At 43.3% G+C, this 20,797-nt stretch overlaps 1 protein-coding gene across 2 annotated transcripts in view; it reads right to left on the bottom strand.

Annotated features, from left to right (window-relative positions):
- IMPA2 (inositol monophosphatase 2) overlaps nucleotides 1-20,797 on the bottom strand; it is a 46,533-nt gene that overhangs the window by 9,084 nt on the left and 16,652 nt on the right. For both annotated transcript variants that reach the window (XR_008551396.1, XM_037508859.2), the window contains exons 3-5: nucleotides 15,879-15,983; nucleotides 13,666-13,711; nucleotides 11,626-11,734 (exon numbers count right to left, since the gene is read on the bottom strand). Coding sequence is in view for 1 of the 2 variants with exons in the window: in XM_037508859.2 (XP_037364756.1) it covers nucleotides 11,626-11,734; nucleotides 13,666-13,711; nucleotides 15,879-15,983 (260 nt within the window). In the remaining variant the exon portion in view is untranslated. The remainder of the gene's footprint in view (nucleotides 1-11,625; nucleotides 11,735-13,665; nucleotides 13,712-15,878; nucleotides 15,984-20,797) is intronic.

The following is a 20,797-nucleotide window of genomic DNA, read 5'->3' as shown; positions in this document are numbered from 1 at the left end:
TTAAGCCACATAAATTTCTTGCTTTCCCAGATCATATAAAAGTTGTGTTTACAATATAACATAGTTTATTAAGTGTACAACAGCACTAAACTACTAGAAAAACAACACACATACCTTAATTAAAAATACGTTATTGCTAAAAATGCTAACCATCAGCTGAGTCTTCAGCAAGTTGTAATATTTTTGCTGGTGGAGGGCCTTGTGAAAAACAGTCTCTACAAAGCCCAACAAAGCAAAGATAATAAAACAAAGTATACCACATACTCTTTCAATGAACAGATTTTAGGGTGAAAAAAACCTGACCTGTGATTTCTAACAGTTTGAAATCCTCATAAATAAAAAAAACCTAATAAATAAATGGCTAACTTACGTTATTTGACTTTCACATCAATAAATTATTTAAAAAAAATCTAGGGGGAAAAGCAATGTTGAGAATTCTGTGAAATACTGAATTGGAAAACAATAGAACAGCTGATTTGTTTTTAACCTCTCCAAATCCCCTCTGATAAAAAACAGACAGAGAAACTAGGAGCAAGACACAAAAACAAAACATAAATTGTAGATGACATGTACAAAATAGCCCACATCCCTGTTTCTCCAAACCCTAAACACAATTGGGTGTGGCAAAAATTTCAATGGGCCACAAGACCACGCAGCACTGGGAGAAGGCATGGGGCATGGGGTATCCAGAGGATCTGAAAACAGAACCTCCAAGTCACCAGCCAACATGCACAGGAGGTCAGCTTGGACCAGGACTGGGAGCACATGCACATTCACATGGGCACGAGGTATGTGGTAACCCGACCAGCGTATGACTGACTGACCAGAACTTCTTATGGTGGGAATTTACAGGAGTGAATTCCAAATGCAGAACAGACAGGAATAACAGGGACACAGTGAAGAGAAGATTGGGCAACAGTGAAAGAGGGGAACAAGTCCCCCCAAAAAAAAAAAAAAAATCTTAGGGTCAACTTTTTGAACACTTCACAAAAACAACAGAAGAGGGAGCACTAGAGATGAAACTACAAAACTGTCCTGAATATTCATTCCCCCAATGGGTCAGACACCCTGCCTCCAAAGTGCAGAATGCAGACTTCAAGTAAAAATTAGGAATTAAAAAGAGCCATGGTTTAATCCAATGCATAATTATCATAAGAAAAAGAAGAATCAGGAGCAGAATAATATTTTTACAGTCAAAGAATATTAGAGAAATTTATCAACAAACCAGAGTAGCTTTATGTGAAAGAAATAACAAATAAAGGACAGCATAACTCAGATGCAGAGATGACAGAAATTAGGAAAGAATTAGAAAACACTTCAGGAAAGAAGACTGATGTAAAGGAATACAGAATAAATAAACACAACAGATTTATACCTTACAAGAAATGAAGGGTGACAGGAATTTTTTAATGAAAAAAACTGGTGGAAAAGGTAAAAAGGATTTAAGAAAAACTAACATATAGGCAGGTTAAGGTCAGCAAGGTAAGCAGAGAAGACCCAAAATACACATGATAGGAGACTTTGAAGACAAAGAGTGAAACAACAGCATTTGGAAAGGAATAAATACTAAAAAGTTTAATTCAAGAAAACTTCTGAAATTAAAAAAAAAGTTGAAATTATATATTGAAAGGATATACCATTTACCTAGGAAAACTGGCTCAGAAGCAATAACACTGAGATAGACTATTAAAATGACAGCATTCTAGATTAGAGAAGAACAAAGACCCCGGGAGACGCACACACAGCCCGGGCTGCCGTAAGCTGGCACGGAAACGCGGCGCGCTCGGCGCGCTTGAAAAGCAAGTGCAGACCTGGATCGCGGCTGCCCAGGTCCCCGCGCCTGCGACCTAGGCTTGCGGGGAGACGACCTAGGCTTGCAGGGAGACGCGTGGAGGTCCTCACTGAGGTGAAGGTCCCTCCCTGAGTGAGCAGGAACCAGGCGCCCAGGCACGGGAGCGGGGTGCAAAAGGCGCCATTCCCGCGCCACTGAACTGGGCTACAGCCCGCATCCTGGAACTGAGGGCTTTGAACTGAGACCCGGGGCACGAAAATTCGGGGCGTGGGTTCTCCACGACGGTGGGGCACAAGGCAGGCACAGCACCCCAAAGCTGTTGAGGTGTACCCTACCATTCCCGCTCTGTTCCCTGTCCCACGGGGTGGGGGGAGGCGAAAAACAGCCCCCCAAGGACAATAGGAGAGATCTCTGGCGCCACCTAGCGACCAGGAAAAAAAAGTCACTAACACCCCATAGAACAGGAAATTTCTTAAGACTGCTTGAAAAGGGCAGAAGTCTCCTGGAGGACCCAGTGGCCAGCCGGGAAGTTATTCCACGCCAGGCCCCTTCCGACCAGCAGTCTGAGCCCACAGAGGGAGCAGGCACCCACGTCCGGGGCAGACCGGGTGCGGAGAAGAGTGTGCCTGAAACCGGAGGCGCAGGGACTGCATCCCGCTTCGCTATTTGAGAACAGGGACATTTCTTCAGTAAAAACTGCCTAAAACCAGCAGAAAGCTCCCCCAGAAGACAGAGATGGCTCCTGGAAGAGCCAGAGGGGAGCGGAGAAGTTCACCCAAGATGTCAGTCAGTCCGAGCAACACAGTGTCCCAACGCATACGACAAATTAGAAAACAGACAGTAGGGAGTAGAAGAACCACACGCAACCTAACAACTCCTCAGGAAAGAAGCACACCACAAAAAGAAAACCACTCCCCAGATTGCAACGACAGCAACTTGGAAGAACTTCTGAGCCTTCCAGAAAGAGAATTTAAAATTGCCATGATTAAAAAAGTGATAGATCAGAAGAAGGAAATTGAGTCCCTAAAGAGGGAAAACAATGGTCAGAAGAATGAAATTGAGTCCCTAAAGAGGGAAGTAAAAGAAATGCAGGAGATCAAAGAATTAATGGAGGAACTAAAGAACTCCGGGAAAAGCAAGGAAAGCAGAATAGATGAACTGGAAGAACGAATAAGTAATCTTGAAGACACAGAAATAAAAAGAACCAAAACAGAAAAGGAAAGAGAAGTACGAAGGAAAAAGAATGAAGAAAGACTTCGGGAACTATCTGACTCCATGAGGAAAGGAAATATAAGAGTTATAGGAATTCCAGAAGGAGAGGAGAGAGATGTAGGAACAGAGAAAATATTCCATGAGATAATTGAAGAGAACTTCCCAAATGCGAAGAAGGAGCTGAAAATTGATATACAAGAAGCAAGAAGAACACCAAACTTCCACGACGAAAGGAAAAACACAGCAAGACACATAATAGTAAAGCTCCCAAGAATCCAGGACAAGGAAAAAATAATGAAGCTGACAAGAGGGAAGAAACAGATAACATTCAAAGGAAAACCAATCAGGCTGACATCAGACTTCTCTGAAGAAACACTACGGGCAAGGAGAGAGTGGAGGGACATAGTCAACAGACTCCAAGAAAACAGATGCCAACCAAGAATACTCTATCCCGCAAAGCTCTCTTTCCTCCATGAAGAAAGAATATGGACCTTCCCAGACAAAGAGAAACTCCGGAATTTCATTACGAATAAACCCCCACTCCAAAAAATACTACAAGGAATCCTAAAGCCAGAACCTCAGAGGGACGAATAACAACGAAAGAAGACCAAAAAAAAAAAAGTTATTAAAAGAATAAATAAAATCAAAGGAAAGACAAACATAATGGCAAATACAGATGCTAACATATCAATATTAACTCTAAATGTAAATGGACTAAACTCTTCAATAAAAAGACACAGAGTTGCAGCCTGGATTAAGAAACAAAACCCAACCTTTTGCTGTCTCCAGGAAACACATTTAGCTACAAAAGATAAAAATAGGCTCAAAGTCAAAGGATGGAAAACAGTCCTACAAGCAAATGGGCCAAAAAAGAAAGCAGGAACAGCTATACTTATATCAGATAAAACAGACTTCAAACTCAAAAAAATAAAAAGAGACCGCAATGGTCACTACATTATGATTAAGGGGACAATATTTCAAGAAGAAATAACACTCATTAACATATACTCACCAAACGAAAGAGCACCAAAATATATCAGACAACTGTTGTCCTCTCTGAAAACAGACATCAGAGAAAACACATACGTAGTGGGAGACTTCAACACACCACTATCAACAATGGATAGATCAACAAGACAAAAAATAAGTAAAGAAACTAAAGCTCTAAATAAGGACCTAGAGCATTTGGGCTTAACAGACATCTATAGAACACTAAACCCCCAAAAAACGGAGTACACATTTTTCTCAAGCGCACATGGATCATTCTCCAGGATCGATCACATACTGGGGCACAAGACAAACATCAACAGATACACCAAGATTGAAATCATACCAACCATCTTTTCTGACCACGAAGGCATCAAACTAGAAATAAATCATAAAAAGAAGGCAAGGAACTATCCTACCTCATGGAGATTAAAAGCCACACTACTGGAAGACCACTGGACTAACGAGGAGATCAAAGAAGAAATTAAAAAATTCTTTGAATTGAATGACAAGGAGGACACCAATATCCTAAATGTATGGGATGCAGCAAAAGCAGTAATAAGAGGAAAATATATAGCAATAGAAGCTCACATCAAAAAACAAGAAAGAACTCAAAGAAACAACCTAATCTCGAAGCTCAAAGATCTAGAAAAAGAACAACAAAAAAACCCCAAAACCAGTAGAAGAAAAGAAATAATAAAAACCAAAGCAGAAATAAATGAAATTGAAACTAAAAAAACAATCCAAAAGATCAATGAAACCAAGAGCTGGTTCTTTGAAAAAATCAATAAAATAGACAAACCCCTAGCCAGGCTCACAAAGGAAAAAAGGGAGAAAGCACAAATACACAGGATCATCAATGAAAGAGGAGAAATCACAACGGACACAGCAGAAATCAAAAGAATAATCAGTAACTACTATGAACAGTTATATGGAAACAAGTTCAACAATCTAGAGGAGATGGACAAATTCCTACAACTCTACAATCACCCAAAGCTAGATAAAGAAGAAATAGAACACCTAAACAGACCAATTACAAGCAGCGAAATTGAAATGGTAATTAAAAACCTCCCCAAAAACAAAAGCCCAGGACCTGATGGATTTACAAATGAATTCTACCAAACATTCAGAGACGAATTAGTGCCTATCCTTCACAAACTCTTCCAAAAAATTGAGAAGGAAGGGACAATACCAAACACGTTCTATGAAGCCAATATTACACTAATACCAAAACCGAATAAGGACAACACAAAAAAGGAAAACTACAGGCCAATCTCCCTAATGAACACTGATGCAAAAATCCTCAATAAAATTTTAGCTATCAGAATCCAACAATGTATCCATAAGATAATTCACCACGACCAAGTTGGATTCATTCCAGGGGCACAAGGATGGTTTAACATCCGAAAATCAATCAACGTTATCCAACACATCAACAAAAAGAAATATAAAAACCATATGATAATATCAATAGATGCTGAGAAAGCTTTCGACAAAGTGCAACACCCATTCATGATAAAAGCCCTTGAAATTCTTGGGATACAAGGAACATACCTCAACATCATAAAGGCCATCTATGACAAGCCAACAGCCAGTATCATTCTCAATGGTGAAAAGCTGAAAGCAATTCCATTAAGATCTGGAACAAGACAAGGATGTCCACTCTCACCACTGCTTTTCAATATAATACTGGAAGTCCTAGCCAGAGCAATAAGACAAGAGAAAGACATCCAAGGAATCCAAATAGGAAAAGAAGAAGTCAAACTATCACTATTTGCAGATGATATGATAATATACATAGAGAACCCCAAAATCTCCACAGAAAAACTAATTCAACTCATCAATCAGTTCAGTAAAGTGGCAGGATACAAAATCAACATGCAAAAGTCAGTAGCCTTCCTATACACAAACAGTAAATCTGAAGAAGAAGAAATCAAAAAAACCACCCCTTTTATTATCGAAACAAAAAAAATCAAATATTTGGGAATAAATCTAACAAAAGAGGTAAAGGACCTATACAAAGAAAACTATAAAACACTGTTAAAAGAAATAGAAGAAGACACAAAGAAATGGAAAGACATCCCCTGCTCATGGATTGGAAGAATAAACATTATTAAAATGGCCATCCTACCAAAAGCAATATACAGATTCAATGCTATTCCAATCAAAATCTCAATGGCATTCTTCAAAGAAATAGAACAATTATTGATGAAATTCATATGGAATCACCAAAAACCCCGAATAGCCAAAGCTCTACTGAAAAAAAAAGAAGGAAATGGAGGCATCACACTCCCAGACTTCAAACTATACTACAAAGCCATAATCATCAAAACTGCACGGTATTGGAACAAGAACAGACATACAGACCAATGGAATCGAATAGAAAATCCAGAAATAAACCCACAGATTTATGGTCAACTAATCTTTGACAAAGGAGCAAAGACTATGCATTGGAGCAAAGAAAGTTTGTTCAATAAATGGTGCTGGGAAAACTGGGTCGCTACATGCAAAAGAATGAAGCTTGACCACTACCTCACACCATACACAAAAATCAACTCAAAATGGATTAAAGAACTAGACATAAGACCTGAAACCATAAAATACATAGAAGGAAATATAGGTGAAACACTACGTGATTTGCATATCAAAGACATCTTTACAGACACATCACCCAAAGCAGTGATAGTGAAGACAAAGATAAACAGCTGGGACTACATCAAATTAAAGAGCTTCTGCACAGCAAAAGAGACAATAACAAAAACAAAGAGAAACCCCACCAACTGGGAGAACATTTTTGCACCCAACACTAATGATAAAGGACTGATCACAAAAATCTGCAAAGAGCTGATGAGACTCAACAACAACAAAGAAAATAATCCAGTCAAAAAATGGGCAGAAGAGGGCCTCCCCGGTGGCGCAGCGGTTGAGCGCTGGGTTGCGAACCTGCCCGCGGCCTCTGCGGCGCCGGTTCGATCCCCGGCTGCTCCCCGGCCACCGGAGGAGGGTCCCGCATGGCGCGCAGACCTCTCCTGCCGCCCGCTGCTCCCCTCAGCAGTGTACTTCGGTCCTTCTGCCTGCTCTGCTCCCCGCTCTGGCTCTGGTGAATTCTCTCACCCTCCCGCGCTTCTGACTGTACCCAGTGCATGTATAAACAAAAACAAACAAACAAACAGATAAATAAATAAACATGCCTATATAAAAAAAAAAAAAAAAATTAAAAAAAAAAAAAAAATGGGCAGAAGAGCTAAAAAGAAACTTCTCTGAAGAGGAAATGCAAATGGCCAACAGACATATGAAAAAATGTTCAACATCACTTGTAATCAGGGAAATGCAAATCAAAACTACCATGAGATACCATCTCACACCAGTGAGAATGGCACATATTAAAAAAACTAGCAACAACAAATGTTGGCGAGGATGTGGAGAAAAAGGAACTCTCCTGCACTGTTGGTGGGAGTGCAAACTGGTCCAACCACTGTGGAAAGCTGTGTGGAGATTTCTGGACCTACTAAACATAGAGCTTCCATATGACCCAGCAATTCCACTCCTAGGTATTTACCCAAAGGACACAGAAACATCAATTCCAAAGAGCACCTGCACCCCTATGTTTATAGCAGCACTGTTTACAATAGCTAAGCTTTGGAAACAACCCAAATGCCCAAAAATAGATGACTGGATCAAGAAGATGTGGTACATATATACCATGGAATATTACTCAGCATTCAAAAAAGATAAACACATGCAATTTGCAGCAACATGGATGGCGCTGGAAGGGATCATGCTCAGCGAAATAAGCCAAAAAGAAAAAGAAAAATACCGGATGGTCTCACTCATAGCAGGAATCTAGAAAACTTAAATAAGGGACCAGGAAAATGAATATAAGAAAGTGAAAATCAAAATCAACAAAAAACTATGAACCAGAGACACTTTTTGGGGGGGGGGGGGCGGGAGGGGAAGGATTGGGGTCAGAATGGGGCGTTTGCAATTGTATGGGGGAATATAAAAATAAAATTTAATATTAAAAAAAAATAAAAAAAATAAAAACTGTAAGAAACTTAAAACCAAAAAAAAAAAATAAATAAAATGACAGCATTCTAAAGAAAGAGAAATCATTTGGGCATTCCAGCAAGATACTACAGTCCCCTATAAGGGAAAGAAAGTCAAACTGTCTTCAGACATCAACAAAATTGGTATCTTAGAAGATGACAGAGACAATTTAAGGTATTTTACACAAGAAAATGTGAGCCACAGGGTTTTAATTTCCAGTAAAGTCTAAAGGCAAGTGACTCACTATTGTGAATTTGTAAGAACTCAGGGCATACTGTTTTTGTAAGTCCGACTTGAGAAATCGACTTCAGTAGAAATTCTCAAAGAAGTTCTCCTGAGCCTCCTCCAAGAATCTGTGAAGCTAACACAATTTTCATAATACTAAGCCACAATTTGCCCTTTTCTTTTTTCTTTTTTTTTAAAGATTTATTTAATGTACACAAGAGCTGGAGTACAGGCCAGAGGTGTGGGGGGGGGGGCGGTGAGAGGAGTCACCAGAGACAAGAGTGGGGAACAGAACAGGCAGACTGACTGAAATACACTGCTGAGGGGAGCAGCGGGCGCATCAGGAGAAGTCTGCTGTGCCATGTGGGCAGCTCCCTGGCTAACTAGAGATCACCTTGTGCTGCAGAGGCTGCAGACAGCTTCACAGGTTGCGTTTTAACCCCTTGAGCCACCAGGGAGCCCCAATTTGCCCTTTTCACTCTTACCATTTGCACAATGAGTGGACAAAGCAAGGCAGGGCTCCTAGGCTCAGAAGCAACCACACTCACACACTGGGGGAAAATGTAAAAATTATTAACAATATTTAATCTTTTAACCTAAGTATTCTGGATGAGATGGGAATTATACATTGAATTATACTTACATAAACTATAGTTACTCAGACTCGGGTATCTGAAAGATATTTTCTTGAAAATGCAAAAAGTAGGCCCAGCACTTCAATTGCCAGGGTTACCAAAGTTAAAAGTCAAGCTTACAAAGTGGAAATTAGAATTTGGGGAGAATGATGGCCACCAGTGTAAGGGCGGTACATTCCCATCACTAAAAGATTTCTCATGAAAAGAAACAAGTACGACTTTTTTTTCAGTACTTTAAAATAAAATATATTAACATTTGGAAGAACTGGAAATAGTGAACTCATGATTTCAAGTGACCAATGTATGATGTTACAAAATCATCCATGAGCCACAGGTCCATTCAATGTAGAGACAGTCCAGTGAATTTTAAGGTAACCAACCATACAAAAAAATTCATTGATACCTCATTAGGTTTTAAATTGCTACCAACCTTTAAGAAATCACCACTTCTTGAGTTTTGGTATAGTCTCAAACAAATCATCCTCAATTATCTGAAAAGTAAACTTTCATCATTGTCCCTTTTCCAACTACTTTTATGTGTATGGTCAGAATACACAATTAAACAATATATGAAAGATTAAATATAGAAACAAGAGAATCTTATTGTCTTCTTTCTATTAGGCCAGATATTAAAGAGATTTGTACTATCACTCTTCTCAGTAAAAACTTTTTAGTTTAAATATATAATTTTTCCATAAAAATCTAATTCAGGTTATCATGTAATCAGTTTTTTATTTAAAAAAATAAATAGGTATTTAAAAATATTTCATTTAAATTTCTAATACATAAACATCAATATCTATAACTTACATAAACAAAAAATAGCTCTTGGGGGATTTAAGCAATTTTGGGGAGGAATATAAATAGGCTGTTCTTAAGATCAAAAAAGTTTGAGAAATGCTATACTAGGAATACCACATTTGGGACATCAACAATTTTGAAAGCAGTATAAGCCACAGTCCTGTTGCAGAGGGGCTTAAGACTGAGCAGTATTCAGCGAAGGAGGGGAGGGCTGTGAGAAGCCAGATCCAGGGATGACCTGAATCCCCTGGCTGTGGACAGAACAGGCCCAATCTGGACAAAGGGTCTGGGAGCCCCACTGAGGATGAAATACATGACTCAGTTATGCAGACAGCTACCGGGGAGAGTGGAGCTGAGTATGATAATGAAAAGAATATAGGGCAAAGTTCATCTAAGCATTTTTAATAACATACTTCTTCACTACTGAGTTACACAATTCAGCTTGAGTGGTTACTACTTGGCATGTGTAGTTATAATTAATAATACATTTACACAGCCAAATAAAACATTTCTGGGAGACAAAAAACAGGGCAGGGCTAAAAACCTTCTGGAATCTCTGCAGGACTCAGAACAGTAGCTGGTTAGTGGGTCGCACTGTTGTCTGGTGCCTCTGTGACATCCTCTCTAGTCTTTACCTGGAATATTCTTATGTCTCCTTGTGGTCCTGCCCTGTCCCACCCTTCCCAGGGTGACAGATCACCTCCCTAATGGACTTAGTGTTAGGCCTAGTTCCTGGGCCTAGTGCTACCAGATGCAGGAATGAAAGTCTTCCAAGTAGGGGGCTCCCTGCTGCCCCTACCCTGGATAGTACTGCACCCATGGAGTCTTAGGTGACAGTTGGAGCACAGGGCCATGCCTAATTTCTCTCATTGCCCCTGAGGCCATCAGACACATAGGTGTCACACAGGGAGGAAGAAAAAAAGCAGAAATAACAGACAATGAAGGGAGCTAGGAAAGGAATTTTAATTAGAGAGAGGCTGGAAATGGTAGAGAAGATGTAGTAAAAAAGGCATAGGCACTCTGAAGGGAGGTGCTGACACCTCATCTTGAAACCATAACTGATGGGGAGGGCACCTCAAGATGTCTAGCCATAGAAATGTGCAGGTGAGAAGCGGGCAGGCACTATGCTTTCTATCTTTTCAGACCTAACATCTGGGAGGTTTTTCTATTCCTCTCCTAATCCAGCTGCCTTTAGTCTGGAGTTCTTTCTTTACTTCTGCCTTGTATTTTTCAGTTCCCTGTAATACCTATCCCACAATGATAAAATATCACTAGTTTAATCAAAGTGAGTGAGGGAAAGTCAGTGAAAACTCTAGGTACCCTAGTGAAAACCCCAGCATGCTGATAACAAGATAGAGAGAGGGTAACAGCACCCTGTGAGGTTCTGCTTGAGGACTCACATCTCTGGTGCAAAAACACTGCTATTTACGTGACTCATTGTGTGGCTGTCACAGGACAAACTCTGCTCTCACAGAAACTGAAGCCAACTGCGGTTGGTCCACACCTACGGACGAGGCTGCACCTGGGCGAGTGCACTTGTGCAGCATCTCCTGGCAGGGTGACGTCTGTTTACCTGAAGGCTGGGCCACAGCACATTCACGACTCAGCTCTTGGGCCCTTGTACTGCTTACCCCACCCTGCTAGAGACCAGATCGTACCTGTCAGAGGACTTGGAACACTGAAGATCCAGATGTGATGTCAGTGCAAAATAGAATTGGCCTATTTAAAGCTTCTGGCTACAATCACAAAAACATTAAGATACAGAACTGGCTGGATTTCCAGTTCATCAGGGACACAGTGTCCCCAAAAAGAACCTAGACCTCCAGCTGGAGATTTCCACCAGTCTCCTGGAATGTTGATTTCTGGCATTTTCCATTCCCATTTCTCAATTTGTAATATACGATGATGAGATGCATGAGGCCCCACCTGTCTCCCTGGAGGCCCGGAGCCGCTGGCCATTGCAGAAGGCGCCCTGACCCCGCCGGCCTGTGTACAGCCGCTCCTCAGTGCAGTGGTAAATGACTCCAAACTCAAGCTGCAGGGTCAGGGCAGGACAGAAAACAAATGTGGTTCACTTATTTGACACAAAAATAACACAGTAATTGAGGTGAAGGTGTTCTAGGATTTAGGACTCATGAAATGATGAAGGGATAGAAATTACCTTTCAAATAGGAACTGAAAAGAACCAGTGTCTAGATTCAAAACTAGACCTGGACAAGAAAGCAGACTTTCTTTTTAAAGATAATTATATTTAGAAATAAATTAAAACCAATGTAACTATATTAAAAATTAACACCAAAATTAAGCATTAGTACATAAAAGTTAATAAAAATGTTGAATGCTGTAGAAAGGTCTCTTTTTTTCCTGGGAAAAAGAAAAGGCTATTTGTGACTCTTTAAACACAAGAAAACCTCAACTTCGCTGATGTGAAGAATTAAGAATGCATCTGAAAAGCCAACAGAATAACAGAACCCAACGCCAGTCCCAGGAAGGGAGATGCAGTTCACAAAAGGGGGCTCATCCAGGTGACAAAGGCCTGTGATGACACAGCCTAGTAAGGAACAGCAAAAGAAGTGGTGAACAAGGAAAAATCATCTGCCAACACCCACATATTTGCGTTGCCTTTCCTGTACAAACTTCACTGCTCATGGTTAACAGCAGCAAGTATGCTTGGTCTGGGGGTGAGCCCAGTCAAGGGCATGTGGCCTGGATCTCTCTTTACTTTCAAGAAATGAACACCGGGCTAAAGTCTCGGCCATAAAATGGAATTGATCATACTAGAATGGTTCCCAAGACTGCCAAAAAAGGGTTTATTTCTGGGGAGGATGGTGTGGTCAGCACTTACTGAACACCTACAGCCTTCCAGCAGTACTTGCTGTGCTGCCCCTTCCCACTGCCCTGGCTGTCCACTCAGAGGAGCCATAGAACTTGCTGACCTCACAGAACCTGCATGGAGTCCATGTACCCCTGGGGCAGGCAGCTTAGAGGCCTGCGCTGGCAGGAGGAAAGGCTGAGGAGTGTGGGGTGATGCCCTTCATGAGGGGCTCCACCACAAGCCTAGGCCACCCAAGTATATCACACATACCAGATCCACCACAGCCAGGACCTTGCCGGCTGCAGGGTGTCTATCCCATCCTCAATTAGTGTCTGTCCCACTCAACATGGTGTTGAGAGTGTCACCCCTAAATTCACTGATCAGCTTCCTGCTCAGTCTCAACCACAACATTTAATGAAGAAAACAGTAACTCCTTACCCACATTTCAATATTAAAATTTCTGCTTATGTTCAACTAAGTATGCTTTCGTGGGCATAAACATCTCTCAGTTTCTGTGCTAGGGAATCTATGCTAATACTGAAGATTAAGATGAAAGGTGTTCTAAAGGAGAGCTGCTCTTGCAAAACACTGAGCACTCAGTCCTACTTAAATAAAACAAAAAAGGAAACTGAGGCTTTTCTGAGTGTTATTGCCTGAGTTGATTAATAAAGTGTAAGCCTCACTTCTTGCCTTTTATGCAGATACCACGTGACTGCTTAGTTCTGAGGGCCTATGGGAACCCTGAAATGGTCACACTCTCATACTAATAGCTAAAGAAAGATGAAGAAAGATGAATTGAATATTGGGATTAAGACTGTCCTCTAAAAATAGGAGCTCCTTTTGTGTGTACTTGATCACACGCTCCAGGGGTCAGATGGACACAAACTTGGACCCTTTGCTCAGAACTTCCCTTCCATGCAGTGTCACAGAAGACACAGGGGAAACAGTGGCAGCAGGAGCCCCAACCTGACCCATTCCCAGCCAGTTTGGCACTTGTTTACTTTGTCAGATTTGAAAAACACTTGCTTGGATTTACTACTCATGATTGAGGCAGATGTCAAGAGAGGAAAACTGGAGTGCTGAGGTTGAAACCAAAAAGGAAAATGACTAAAAGAAACCCCAGCTGGAGCCCCAGGGAACCCACCATGTACCTCTTGGTTCACAGCAAACCCAATGCTTACTGCCACGGTTGGAAATCTGCAAAGAAAAACAGAAAGGCTTATACTCTAAAACATAAATGGAGTCCACCAAAATGCAGACTCTTAGAAGCCTCTGTGTGGCTGTGCAGCAGTGTCACCCAAGGCACAGAAGGGCCTTTCTACAGCATGTTTGTGTTTTTTTTTTTTTTTCAAAACCACTTCCCACAATTTTACTAACTGCTTCCAAGACAAACAGGCTCAGTGGACCATGCTGTAGGACAGTTAACCCTGAAAGAAAGCAGTATTCTCAAAGTCACATAAGAAATGATCACGTGAGACCCAATTGTGAGGGATTTTCATCCTCCGTTTTCTGGTTCCCACAGACCTAAAGGGACAGCAGAGACCTCCCTGTCCCAGGTGGGTTGAGACAGGGTCCCCAGAGGCAACATGGCAGGTGTGTGCCGTGGACCCACCGGAGGCCAGGCTTAAGGGACAACGTGCCCTTCCTCACCAGTCTCCTACGTGAGCTTCCAAGCCACCACAGCAGGCTGGGTCTCAGGGGTCTGAGGTACATGGTGACGTCACTGTGCCCGTGGTTTTATTTTGTGACTTTGTTGCTGCTATACTACATCTTCAAAATCTCTCCTTTATGTGAGAATCATCAGAGCTTAAAAACAAGTAGGAATAAGGAAAGGCTGGGTCTTGCTAGCTTACAGGAAAAACATGAAGCCAGTCATGCCAGATCCGGCCTCACTGGCGAGGGGCAGTGGCAGCCCTGCTGTCACGGGTGCTCAAGGGCATGGATGCCGCAGGCCAGGATCCACTTTAGTTCAGTTCTTGGAAGAGCTCTCTTGATTGAGTCCTGGTGCTGCTAAGCACAGAATGCACAGGTCCTACCTGGGCTGCAAGGTCACAGGCTTCCGAGTATCTACAGGCCACAAGAATCACTAAGGTTGTGCTCTGGGTCTGTAAGAGCTGCTCCACAGATTGTTTTCCAAACAACGCTCTTCTCCAGATTGTCTCTCTGGCCCTACAGTCCCTGTGGCCGTGGGACCACCAGGACTCTCCATCAAGGAGAGATGCGGCCTCCACCATGAAACAGGCTCAGCCCACTCTGACCCCATGACATGGAAAAGCAGCAGCATATACTTTACTCAGCAAGATGTACCTTAGGGGAGACCTGTGATTGCACTGATCTCCCCAGGGGTGTTGCGCTTTAGTCTGATGAATGCTGTCACCAGATGGCACTATTCCACTGCCTCAAAAGGGCCACCTGTATATGCATCACAGAATTCTCAAAATAACCCATCTTTAGAAAAGGATGATGACTAACATGATATATTAGAATTTTTTTTAGATACTTACATAGATAGATACCATTTGAGAGAAAGTATAGAGGAAAGCACCAAGAGCAAGGACCTCCCCCACAATCTGGCTGTGCTTCCTAGTCATCTGTGGCAGGCTCTAAAAGTGAACTCCAGCTGCCCCAACCCACTAGATGGGGATCTGGGGGAGGGCCAGGAGTGTGCCAACCCCCTGTCCAGGGGAGTCTGTGCAGGGTTACTTTTCCCTCTGTGGAAACCACATCACTTCTGGTGCCCTTGGGTCCTCAGACAAGTGGTACAACTAACACCTGCCCCACTTATCTGAGGTTCTGAGGCCATGTCCCCATCACCTCCCTGAACTCTGCAGCTCACTTCTCTCCCACAAACAGCCGCTCTGACCTCATGAAAACTCACTGCTATTTTTGCCTAGTCAGATTAGCTTGGGGAAGCATCTAGCGGCTTCCTTTCATTGGTGAAATTCTAATACATCATTCCCATTAGTCTGTGACAGAAGGTTTGCGCCCAGCTCCAAAGTTGACTCTAGAATTTTGCCCTTAAGTGCCACTGTCTACACCTCAGGGCTGCACAAGTGTGTTTTTTAACTCTGCTTGTTTCTCCAGAGCATCCTGAAGGGGCTCCTTTTCAATTCTAGTCCACATTTTAAACATAACAACCCCATGGTTTTTAAGCAAGTGAAGATCTCCGACATGGCTCTGCGTCTCTCACAAATACCTTATTATTAAACAAGGGAAGACTTCTCACCCTTTTTAATGAGACTATATACCTACCACAGTTTGCTTATATACTCCTGACCCCAAAAAAGCTGCTTTGGAAAAGACACAGACTGCAAGAACAGGATGCGTTAGGCCCCAGTGTTGGCTGGCCAGTGCTTATGCTCACCTATGCACAAAGTTGCAGGTTCCATCGATGGGGTCGACGATCCAGGTGGGGCTGGGAGTGAGCACACACTTGGCCCCCGCTGCTGCAGCCTCTTCCGCAATGAACCTGTGGAGGGTGGTAGCTCAGCCTGAGAGACACATCAAGAACTCAAGGCAAAGTGCTGCAAATGGCTTCTGGCCATTAAAGACAATGCAAATGCAACAGAGATTACATTATGGTTTCTCCTGAGGCAGAGTCTGTATATTTCAATCTGTCCACTAGTCCACATACTCAGCAGGAATTAGAAAAGACAGTGACACCTTAAGGTTGGGGCTTTAGAAAAGCATCAAGCTGTGGACCAGGTGGAAGAATATAAGCATGATAAACCTGATAAATCAAAGCTAAATTCTAATTTAATTTTGGTCTGGAGGACAGCAAGCTGAAGAGAAACTCAAGAACATCAGGAATGCCAGTGGGGAGCAGTGCCCAGGACTCCAGTGGTGTCTCTCCCACTAATAATGCTGTGGCTTGGGAGGCTGCTTCACCGGGTCCAAGCTGACATCTCCCAGGCCTGTACCCAGTCTGACTTCTCCTTAGCGCAGATAAGGTAAGACTGCCTCCGTCAGTGGGTGGCCACTTGATGGGAGCTGATTCCCCTGAAGAGGCCCTCTCCACCGGGATCATGGTTCAGGAGTCTGGGGCCCCACTCGGGAGAGATAGCCGCAGAGAGTCAGGTTAGGGTGCTTGCCCACTCCTTGGCTTTGAGTGTCTCCCCACCCCTCTGTGAAGGCTTCCATTCCTACAGTGAAGGCTTCCATTCCTTCCTTCTCCTCCGGGCTCTGGTTTTGTGGTAGAAGAACTGTTCACTTGTGCTGTATGTGGAACAATTTGTTCCCTCATGAATGCTCTGATGCAACTGTAGCCTGTGATGCCTGGAAGATGCTTCTGTCACACTCTGCACAAATAAATGTCTCAGAACTGTCTCAGATGGGCTTTTAACTGAGAGAAATGCCTAACAATTTTGAGAGGCTTCTCATATTTGTATGATTTTGGGGGCTCCACAGAATATTTGTTGTTGTCTCCCAGTTATAGTGAAACCCTCAATGCACCAGTGAGTAGGTACAGATTCTGGGGTGACAAGGTCTGGGCTAGCAAGAAGCTCCGGCCCCGCCTCCATAAGGACATCTTGAAAAGGTGATCTTTGAAGAGGCCCCTCCTAAGACCTGCAGGTGCCCAGCCTGCTCTTCTGGAGCTGAGTGTATTCTCCAAAGAAATACCTCCCTCTTCAGGCCAGGCCAGTTCTCTTCCTGGACAAGTAGGGAAGGTATTTCACTGCCTTGCCTGATAATACTGTCATTTATTGTTACAATTTTCTTTACCTTCACCTCTTAGTCCTTCACCTAGGGAAGTACCTTGGGGAGTTCAGGAGGGTTTCGCCACATTCTCCCCTTTGGGGTTTGTAAGGTAAGTGAAAAATTATGAGGCATTTCTGCCCTCCTGCCATTAGCATTAATGATGGATCCCTGTGGTCCTACATGTGTGCCTGATGGCAGATACCTGGAGTAGGGTGTGGGCATGCACAGATGGGCATACCTGGGCTGAGACTGTGCTTATAAGGGCAGTGTCACGGGGACGCAAGCAGAACAAGGAGAACGAGAAAGAGCAACAGCAGAACGAGAGCAGAACAAACAGAGACTCCAAGAGAATGCCTGAGAGCCCAGAAAGAGTGAAGATTTGCTGGGGGCCCAGGCCGAGTACCTGGGTGCTGCACTAGAAATGGTGTAAAAAGCTCAGTAAAAGCCTGAAAAGCCACTGAAGGCTCCAGGACTCTCCTTTACCCGTCTACCAGGATCATGGAGAACCTACTTTGTGCCATGCTGGCACTACAGGGTTCCTACTGGCAACTACTTGGCTAGCTGAACAATGACTTCTCTTAAGGACAAACTATCAGGAAAAAAGGTCAACTGTCCACAGGTGGATGTGGACGCCTCCCTCTCCACTGAACTTCAACTGATTCCTCCTGGCTGCAGGCTAAGCTGCCTACCATGTGGCGAGCTTTCTGCACTGGGTTCACCTTTCAATGTCTTCAATAGCTCCGTGATTTTCCTTCCCTGAGATGACTTGTGATAGTGTATTTTTAAAGAAAATGGTCTACACCTGTAAGGATCATGGGTTACTTGGGCTCTTTTTCACCTCCCTCTGCCAACCTCTATAAGGTAAGTGAAAAATTACCACCTGTGGCTTTGCTTTCATTGTCCACACATGGATCATGTCGGTGCAAAAAGAGCTTGGGAGTGTGAGCATGAGACATGCATGGACACCTGGGGCCAAGAAGCCTGAGCTCAGGGTATGTGCACCTGTGATTACAGGTGCCTGGGTGAGAAGCCAGAGGGCATGGGGCCCATGCACCGCTAATTATGAATGCCTGGGAGGAGAGATTGAGAAGAGAAGCCAGAGAGAAGGCAGGGAAAGAACAGGGAGATCACAGGGGCTAGGAGTTCAGTTACTGCCTTCCTGTCTCCCAGCCCGCTGGTCTGCCTCTGACACCAGTCCCCTGACTCAGCATTAAAAGCATACTGAGAGATACTGAAGGTCCCAAAATTCTCTTAGTCTGCTCAAGTCAACAATGAACCTGCCTGGTCTGGGATGGCTGCATAATACTCCCAAAACACATATAAAGGGAGTGGGTGCCAAACTTAAATTGGGCATGAGATAGATACAGCAGTGAGAATGAACACTTAGGTCAATATGAGTTGAAATGACCCACATATACAAAGGTAAGTTCTTAGGAGACTAAAGTGGAATACAGAATTTTCTCCCTTTTTTAAGCTTAAAGCAGGAAGCAGATACCTACTGGAGTAGGAGGGAGAAAAGCTGGGTCTCCAGGGAAAGCAGAAAGGCGAACCCCTCTGCAGGACTGACATCTAATGCAGGTGTCAGAGCACAGCCCCGAAGCCCCACGGCAGTCTAGCACGTGGACAGAAGCTCCTCAGGACACTCAGGGCTCTGAGTTGTCAGTTCATCAGCACAGGTGGGAACCAGCCTGTGGGTTCACCCAGCAGGCTGCTTTGTAGCAGCACTTAAGGTGCTCCTGGGGACAGTCCCCTGACTCAGCATTAAGGCATATTAAGAAACACTGAAGCCAATAAAATTATCTTCATCTGCCTGAATCAGCAATAAACCTGCCTGGTTTGGGATTGCTGCATAACACCCCAAAAATACATATAAAGGGAGCAAGTTGCTGCACAGCATTTCTGACAGGAATAACTCAAAGTGCTCATCAGGAGTCCTGGACTTTTCAGCAGCTGCTTATTCATGCCTGAAAGTTCTTCTCATCTCTACCCAGCTTCCCAAATAAAGGGGGCTGGGAGAAGCATCCCTCACCTCCCTACTCACTTCTGCCTATGGTAGCAATTTGGGTCAGGTGGGCACGCCACTCTTGAGGCATCAAAAATACCTCCCTGGCCTCCCTGGTGGCACAAGGGGTTAAGACGCAACCTATGAAGTTGTCCGCAGAACTCTGTAGCATGAATTTGATCCCGGCCGGCCAGGAAGCAACCCACATGGCACAGCAGATCTTTCCTGACTTGCCCGCTTCTCTCTTCAGCAGTGTACTTCAGTTAATCTGTCTGTTCTGTTTCCTACTCTGTCTCTGGGGAATCCTTTCATCCCCCACCCCCGCCCCGCCTCTGGCCTGTACCCCAGCTCTCGTGTGCATAAATAAATCTTTAAAAAAATACACCCCTGGTTATGTGGGGAGGATGGAAAGTTTTTATTTACTTAACCTGATTTTCTTCATATGGGAAGCTAAACCCTATGGAATGGGAAGAACATTCTTCAGCTGTCTGTAGAGGGAATAGGGACATCAGCTTGGACAGATGAAATTGAAATATAGAGACCTTAATAAAAACACTGTAACAGCTACATTAAATCTGTGTTGTGCAACAATCCCAGGCCGGGACATAAGCAACTATCCCAGGTTCATTGTCGATTCTCCAACATGAAAAGATTTTGGAGCCCTTGGTATCATTTTACAGGCCTTTAATGCTGAACCAGGGGAACAGGCCAGCAGGCAGGGAGACAGCACTGAGCCCCCAAGCACACTGCAAGGTATAGGGATTGCCACAATGGATAAGGCTACAGGGGCTGCCCAGGGGTCCAGGCCAGGCAGAGGAGGCAGCTGTGTACACTGAACAACTTGAGCTGCTGCCCTCCTCCCTTTGCCTGTGCCAGCCCAGACTGCAGGGGTGAGGATGGAAATATAAACAATGGCTCAGGGATGCTCCTGGATATTTTTAAGGACAGTAAACTTGGATCTAACTCAAAATCCTCAACTTTCATGAAGGACTAAAAATGAGGAAGGACATAAGCTCATCCTTCCGAGGCAACCTTACATTGTAAACTTGTTTAAGGAACATATTTAAACACTGTGAATGTAGAAAAATTACAACATCCCTACTCTAATATGAATATTTTTTCCTCATTACATATTTATCAATTTGCCTTTAAGCTAAAACACATGTTAATGGCCCAAATACTGACACTTTTCTTTTAAATCTTAGCCATCAATAGAAATTCAAACCTCATGACCATAGCAGACAGCAGCTTGTGGACTGCAATTTGGGAACCTTTAAATCACTGAATCTTCCCTAACTGTATACATCTGCATCTTCCACGGACTCTTCTAGAGACTGGCATCTTGGATAAGTGCCTGGTTTGCCTGACATACATTTTAGGTAAGGCCCACTGCTCTGCATGCATAATTTTCCGAAACAGTTTTAAGTCTGGTGACCACGTGGTGACCCTGAGGCTGCAGAAATGGTGGGAAGGGAAGCTGCTTTCACCCGCACAATACATTGACTTTTATCCTATAACAGGCAGCAGTGAATATTTAAATTTATCTTGCACAAATAGAATCCATGCCCTACACTGATACAACA

Source organism: Talpa occidentalis, unplaced genomic scaffold (assembly GCF_014898055.3).
Source record: "Talpa occidentalis isolate TD23 unplaced genomic scaffold, MPIMG_talOcc4v2.1 talOcc4.13, whole genome shotgun sequence".
NCBI lineage: Eukaryota > Metazoa > Chordata > Mammalia > Eulipotyphla > Talpidae > Talpa > Talpa occidentalis.
Note: the sequence above shows the minus strand (reverse complement) of the source record. Positions and strands in the feature narration are given on the sequence as shown.